The following is a 7,685-nucleotide window of genomic DNA, read 5'->3' as shown; positions in this document are numbered from 1 at the left end:
CGCTCCCGAGGGACCCCTCCCTGCCTCCCTCCTCCCCGCGGGCGGGGCACGGGCGGCCGCCGAGGGCCGCACGGACGCGCCGCTCCCGCCCATGGAGCGCCCGGCTCCGCCTCCCGCCCCGTGTGAGCGGCGGAGGAGCCGCCGTGACTGCCTGCCCCCTGCACGCGCCGCCGGGAGGGCCGGCCCTGCCGCCATGTTCTTGCGGAGGGGTTGCCGCCGGCTGGCACTGTCCCCGCTGCCTCGCCCAGGGCAACGCCGGGCCGGCAGCGAGGTCGGGGCGGCGGCGCCGCGCTACGACGTGTTGGTGGTCGGCGGGGGCCATGCGGGGACGGAGGCGGCGGCGGCAGCTGCCCGCGGCGGGGCCCGCACGCTGCTGCTCACGCACAGGATCGGCACCATCGGTACTGCCGCGCGTACCCGGGCTGGGGCGGGGGAAAGAACCGCGGGCGCCTCGAGTCTCCCGTCTCCCCGGCGTGAGAGCTTTTGGGCGGTAGCGGCGAGGGTGTCCCTGTGTTCCTTCCCCAGGGGAGATGTCCTGCAACCCGTCCTTCGGCGGCATCGGGAAGGGGCACCTCATGCGGGAGGTGGACGCTCTGGACGGGCTGTGCGGCCGCGTCTGCGACCGCTCCGGCGTCCACTACAAGGTGCTGAACCGCTGCAAGGGCCCGGCCGTGTGGGGCCTCCGCGCACAGATCGACCGCGGCCTCTACAAGGAGAACATGCAGGTGAGAGCGGGGCCGGGAGGATTTTTTGGTATTAGGTTTTAGTATAAACTACTGAAGATGATGAGGGAGGGACGCATGTTTTGTTTTTCATTATTTACCTAGCTAGATACGTTGCTGTTTGGTACTTTAATGCACTGTAGGTTGTTGGAGCTCAGCATACTTTAAAAAATTCTCCAGCATTTTAGATGCAGGTCAAGCTTTATGACTGAATAGTTTCTTTTGATCTTAAACTCTTATCTGAATAAAAATTTCTACTTGATCGATCAGAATAGTACCATAACTGAGTATCTTCCCAGTTATGTGGTAAGAATGGAAGAGGGTGATAGATGTTCTGGAAATCAGCAGGATTTGGGATTGCCCATATGTTTCATAACTTCTTAGATTTTTGCAGTAACTCCTTTCGTGACAGAAAGAAATCCTTAACACACCACTGTTGACAGTTCGTGAGGCATCTGTGGAAGATCTTATCTTGACAGAGCCAGAATCAGGCCATCCTGGGAAATGCCAAGTCGCGGGAGTCATTCTGGGTATGTGTTAGTAAATCAGTAAGTGCCTCCAGTTACTCCATGCTAAGACCAGCCTTTGGGATAAACATTTCTGATTTGTCAGTGAGAAAGATGAATTAACGAAGACATCTGGTTTAGGCAGTGTGAACTAAACTAGGTTAGTATGTGTAATTACAAAGTAGTACAATGACAAAAATACCTGGACTGATAGGATATTGGGAGGTTACTTCAGTTAATTTTCTTCAGGCTAGTGATATTGAATTCCATGCTGCATTTTGAGATTTTATTTGGTAAATGGCATATGCTGTCAACAGTGTTATGGGACCGTGGGGTTCTATTACTAACAGACTCGTACTTTATTACCCCTTGCTGTTCTAATAAACAAGCTTTCTGAAGTAAAAGCCTGTATATGATTTTTTTCCCAGGAGTGGGTTTTCTGCATTACAGGTAACTTTTTTAGGAATAGTAAAAATACAGGTATAAATACATGCTGCTTAGTGCAGTTATTACTATTAGTGCTTTCATTATTGAAATGCTGCTTTTGTTGTGTAACAGAAGATGGATAAACCCTCAGTGAACACTGTTAGTCTAGTTTTAGACAGAAGCACCAGAATACGAGGGCTTTGTTGATACTTAAATGTGTTACATTTCTGAAAACTTGCTGTTTTAGGGGATGGGAGCACAGTACACACTGGGAGCGTTGTCCTGACCACCGGTACCTTTCTGAGGGGTATGGTCCACATTGGGCTAGAGATGCACCCGGCTGGGCGGCTGGGGGACCAGCCAGCCATTGGGCTAGCTCAGACTCTGGAGAAACTGGGATTTGCTGTGGGCAGGCTGAAGACCGGGACACCACCAAGACTTGCCAAAGACACGATTGACTTCAGTGGTCTGGAGGAACATGGAGCTGACAATCCTCCAGTGCCATTCAGCTTCCTCAGTGAGGCTGTGTGGATCAAGGTGGGATAGCACACATCAAATGCACATAGAGCCAGCTGGGGAGTGGTTCTGGGAATGTCGTGCTCATAATCTACCAGGGAGTTGGTGGCTGGGAAAGGAAGCTGGGATGTATTTGTACTGGAGGTGTTATGTTTCTGAGGACTCTCAGTGCAAAGGGTTCTTTTGTTGTTTGTGTTCTTTTGAAAGCAAGTACCTTCTTACTTTATCTTCTCAACTTGAGAACCAAACTTTTTTTACTTCTAGAGTCAGAGTTGTGTGAAATGGGATACTGATACAAGTATTCTTCATGTGCTGGTTACAAAATACATCTGTTATTATACCTGTATTCTGGAGATTTATAATGTCTTGCTTCTTACCTTAGCTTTAAAATAAAGTTAAAATGTTGAAATTAGAGATGATTAGTAGTATTGACTAAGAAAGAGAAAGGATATAGTTATCCACAGAACTCAGAAGTGGCATATTTACAGTAACTTAAAAGCACAAAAAGCTCAATTTTCCAAAGAAATTTTCCTTTCAAAGAAAATTCTTACATAATGTAGTTGAATAGCACAGAGTTTAGTATCAGGAGTTAATTTTCCCCGGAGCATATAGGAATTGCAATAACCTATTAGAATCAGGATGAGGGTGAAAGTAATATTACTTGAAGTCCTTGGTATGTGTAGGAAAGGTTTTAAGAAGTTAAGGTGCAACATTATTACTGTTTTGAATGTGAGTTTATTGAATTTTTCAGAAAAATCAGTCAAATACTTTATGTGGTAGGTTTTTTCCCTAAACTTTGAATTTAATTGCAGAGTTTTGAGATTTTTATCTTTTTTTCTTCACTGAGACATTTCTTTCTTTTTCTTCACCAAAATTTTTTATTACCTGTTAGCTGTAGGGTCAGCACTTATTCTTCTTGCTCCAGAGCTTTAAATTCCTGTAGTCAGTTTGAATGCTGTGATATAACGTGTTGCTTTAATGGGAGTATCCATCCTGTAATTAGTGTATGGAATACATTAATTAGTGTATGGAATCCTGTACAGTGTATGGAATAAAACTTGAATTCTACACTTCCAAGTTCTGTTCTGTTCTCAGTCTGCTTTTGGGCATGTTGCTCATGCTCTCTGATTGCTCATGTTCTGTCTGTACAGTGAGTATGACAGCACTACTTAGCTCTCCAAGAAGTGAGAGCCAGCTGTCACGGAAAAGATATTGGACATCCTCAGAGTTGTTCAATAAGAATACAGTGTTGTGACTGGATTAACTTAAAGTGAGCTTTGGCCTCTTTCAGCCAGAAGATCAGCTGCCATGTTACCTGACACGCACTACCCTGAAAGCCCAGCAAATTATCTATGATAACCTCCACCTGAACAACCATGTAAGGGAGACAACAAGGGGCCCTCGGTAAGTGTGTGGCATCACGCAAGGCGCTCAAGGGGACAAGTGTCAATCTGTTTGAAACTGAGGGGGTATCCTGCTTTGCTTCTGCAAAATTACTTTTTCTCCATATCACATGGTGCTCATGGCCATTTACTGTTGCAGGTACTGTCCCTCTCTTGAATCAAAGGTTCTGCGCTTCCCAAACCGGCAACATCAAGTTTGGCTGGAGCCTGAAGGCTTGGAATCCAACGTCATTTACCCCCAAGGCATGTCCATGACACTGCCACCTGAGCTTCAGGAGCAGGTGATCAAATCCGTCCCAGGTTTGGAAAAAGCCAAGATGATACAGCCAGGTGAGGGGGATGAATAGTTTTAAATCTATTTGTTACATTGTTTACCAGTTAATGAAAACCAGATTCTGTTTAGAGCATAGCAAAACAGAGGAAATGAGAAACAAAGCTAATTCCTAGTTGCAGGGATTTTTCCTTGGTTGTTTTGAAATTGTAAATAAAAGTTGAAAAGCTAAGTCATCCTGCCCCACTGGTTGCCTTTGCTGCCCTTCAAAATGCCTCCTGTAACATCTGTCTTGTTGTGTGTCATAGGCTACGGGGTGCAATATGATTTTTTAGATCCCCGTCAACTGACTGCTTCCCTTGAGTCGCGTCTTGTTCAGCGACTCTTCCTTGCAGGCCAGATAAATGGCACGACAGGCTATGAAGAAGCTGCAGCTCAGGTGGGTGAATCTGACCACGTGTACTCAGCACTCAGAAAAGGGATATTGCCTTGGCATTTGTCTGTGATACAGAGTCTTGTGAGGCCCATTTTTTGCTCCTCAGATGTTCTTACTTTTGTTGCTCACCCCAATTCCAGACTTGCCCAAGATATTTTTACTTTTATTATCTGCAGTGCTATCACTAAGACTGCAGTAACAAAAGTAATTGGAGGCACTGTCAAGTGTTTCAGCATGGAGACTGTGCAGTGGGTATAATTGAAAACGTGGGAATTGTCTCCAGACACATCAGCAGTGGCCAAGAATCCCTTCAGACACTCGTAGTGTCACAAGAAAGGCACTACCTGTATTACTAGCACAGACTATTGCATTTTTCTGGGTACAGTTTGACGTGTGAGTCTTTGGAGGCAGATGTGCTGATATTTTAGCTAAGAAGAGACTGATAAATGTGTTTGGTTTGTTTTCTGTCTGCCTAGGGTGTGATTGCTGGGATCAATGCCTGTCTGCGAGTTCATGGCAAGCCCCCTTTCATTGTCAGTCGCACCGAAGGCTACACTGGGGTCCTGATCAATGACCTCACCACTCTGGGCACCAGCGAGCCCTACCGGATGTTCACCAGCCGTGTGGAGTTCCGCATGTCCCTCCGGCCCGACAATGCTGATGCCAGGCTCACTCACAGAGGTGTTTGATCGTGGTGGCTCTTGCAGTGAGCAGCTCTGCCTGGTTGTAGACCTTTGTCTCATACGCCATCTGTCTCTGCAGGTTTTGAAGAAGCTGGGTGTGTGTCGCAGCAGCGATATGAACAAGCAGTTAAGATGAGAGCTGCTTTAGATGATGGAATTGCAACACTAAAATCACTTCAGTTCAGCATATCCAAATGGTCCCAGTTACTGCCAGAAGTTCCCATCAGCAGCAGTCGCAGGTCGCCTGTCAGGTAAAGGTTACAGTCAGAACTTTCTGGTCTGACCTACGCTTGCTTTAGCACATCCTGCTAGTGGTTTCACAGCATTTGTCCATGTTTTCTGAAACTGTCAGTACTCCAAGATTCCAGCTTTACCACCTTCAGGGAACACACATCTGATGTTTGCCTGTAGAGTAAGTGCTATGTTAGTGTTTTTATTGTGCCATATTTCCTGGTGCTGACGTGCTCCCAAAGCAAGGGGGTGCTCCACTGGCCCCGTGCATCAGTTCTTGATGCCCTTATAGAGAGTGTCACCAAGTGGTAACAGTTTTACAGTGGGTTGCTGCTTTGCTAAAAGCTTGTTAAAGCAGTAATTGATTTCAGGGTGGTGTCAGATGGTAGCTTATAAAAAAAGATCATTGCTTCCATTACCCATTCTTTACTTCACCTTATCTGTTCTAACTGACTAGGTCTGTGAGAGGTTCCCCTTGGTGCCCCTACCTTGTCCCTTCCATCTTGCTGTCATTTTTCATAAAGAGCCCCTCTTCAAGGGTTTAACAGCTCTTCTGTGTCCTGAGAGGAGATAGTGGGGAGTTGAGCTTAGCTCTGCAGTTGTTCTGGCTTATCCTAAGAACTTTGTGAGTTTGAGCTGGGAACAATTGAAAATCTGCCTTAGGAAAGTGACTCCTTTCTACTATACTTTCTCTGCAGCGCTTTTGACATCCTTCAATATCAAGACGTCAGTATGGAGGTTCTGGCAAAAGCTGTCCCAGAGTGCCTGGACAAGCTTGCTCAATGGAGACAACTGGCAGAGAGATTGAAAATAGAAGGTAGAGTACAGACATTATAATCTCTTGTGGTGATCTGTGTATGTTTTGTTCAGTAAGGGGAAAGCAAATCCATTTGTCCTAGTGTGTTTGATGTTGCTGCTTAGAGAAATGAAACACTGATCAGAGTGTGTATCTTTTACCATAGGCCACAGCCCTTTGCATGCACCTGTGTTTCACTGTTGGGGTTGAAATCAGTTATTCATATTCACTCTTAGGGTTTTTTTATTCCTTAACTGCCCTTACTGACCATCCTTTGCTGACATGAGTAGAAAAAACAACCCATGTACCAAAATTCCTGTAATAAATCAAAGAATATGACTTCTTCCAAGGTGGTGATATGAATTAGGCTCTATAGTCTGTGAGGCTGGAAACTTCCTTAGGAGCTTTGGACTGTCACAGTGGAATTGCTCATTCTGCTTCCAAGAATTCTTGCAAGTGACATATTTCACGTGAACATCTATATCTGGTTTCTTGTTTTCCTGATCATTACAGCTGCTTATGAGTGGTGTGTAGTCAACCAACAGCAGGAAATAGAAGAAGTGCGTCGTGATGAAGCGCTCCAGCTGCCAGAGGACATAGATTATTTTACCATTGATGCATCGCTTTCAGCAGAAGTGCGGGAGAAACTGGACTCCAGCCGTCCCCAGACGGTAAGATATTCAGCCACAGCAAGGTTGAGCAGCAGTGAAATCCCTTCCATCTTCCCAAGGGACATGAGGGGGTGGTGAAAAGAATCATGGAAAGGAATACCCACAGGTTTTGATCTCATTTCTCACTAGCTCCAGTGTGTAGGTTTGTTTTTGGTTAATTTGATTGTGTTTCCATGTGCAGATCGGTGCAGTCAGCCGTATCCCTGGAATTACACCAGCTGCTATTGTTAACCTGCTAAGGTTTGTGAAAACCAATCACCAGAAGACAGAGAAGCTAAAAGCTTTACCTCAGTCTGGGAAGTACTTACCAGGGAAGATGTACTCAGAGAAAGCAACTTCACAAAGACAGATGTCAGCTGAGTTTTCTGAAGAGGAGACACAAAGTACCTTCATTAAAACACCTTTTTAGAGAGTGGCACGGATCCTGCCACTGTGTGGCAAGATCACCTGTGCTCGTGACCCTCTTCACGAGTAACACCCATGCTGGCCGGATCCAAAGCAGTTCTAGTTGTGTTCCGTGTTGGGGTCATTGAGTAGAACAAAATAAATGCTCAGAAACCTAAATACAGCCTGTGATTTTTCTGATGCAAGAGACAGGAGAACTGCTTTTAAAATTCCACTCATTTGGAAGGTGTTGGATAGTCAAAATCTGTTCTAAAGCATCTTGTAAAGGACAGTGTTTTGCTCTTATAAAATTAGTAAGAAATGTTACTGCACTGAACCTGTGGCAGCACAAGAGCATTTGAGTTGAAAAGCGCGTTCTGTTGACTTTAGTACTTGTGTTCATAGCTGTGCAGTGACTATGCACAATCTGGTGTCTCAGTGTGGTGTCAGCCAAGAGGAAACACTTGGCTATGGAAATGTGTGCCACATGAATATTTGAACTTACATAGGAGACCGACTGAATGCAAACATCTTGTCCTGCAGATGTTTTTCTCCTTTAAAATAAATAAAGCTTATCTTGAAACTCACTGAAGAACTTGGTTGTCACTTAGCTTTCAGTAGGGCCTTGACAGTTCACTGG

The 7,685-nt window shown here is 45.5% G+C and overlaps 1 protein-coding gene across 1 annotated transcript; it reads left to right on the top strand.

Moving 5' to 3' along the window:
* The first annotated feature begins 127 nt into the window (after positions 1 to 127).
* On the top strand, positions 128 to 7,632 carry MTO1 (mitochondrial tRNA translation optimization 1). The gene is made up of 12 exons (XM_064650136.1): positions 128 to 401; positions 526 to 725; positions 1,135 to 1,252; positions 1,902 to 2,191; positions 3,462 to 3,574; positions 3,713 to 3,903; positions 4,153 to 4,283; positions 4,757 to 4,961; positions 5,043 to 5,214; positions 5,893 to 6,011; positions 6,504 to 6,661; positions 6,843 to 7,632. Exons 1-12 carry the CDS (start codon positions 194 to 196, stop codon positions 7,068 to 7,070), a joined length of 2,133 nt encoding a protein of 710 aa, XP_064506206.1. The 5' UTR covers positions 128 to 193; the 3' UTR covers positions 7,071 to 7,632.
* Positions 7,633 to 7,685: the final 53 nt, after the last annotated feature.

The sequence above is a fragment of the Pseudopipra pipra genome, chromosome 3 (genome assembly GCF_036250125.1).
Source record: "Pseudopipra pipra isolate bDixPip1 chromosome 3, bDixPip1.hap1, whole genome shotgun sequence".
Classification (NCBI taxonomy): domain Eukaryota; kingdom Metazoa; phylum Chordata; class Aves; order Passeriformes; family Pipridae; genus Pseudopipra; species Pseudopipra pipra.
Note: the sequence above shows the minus strand (reverse complement) of the source record. Positions and strands in the feature narration are given on the sequence as shown.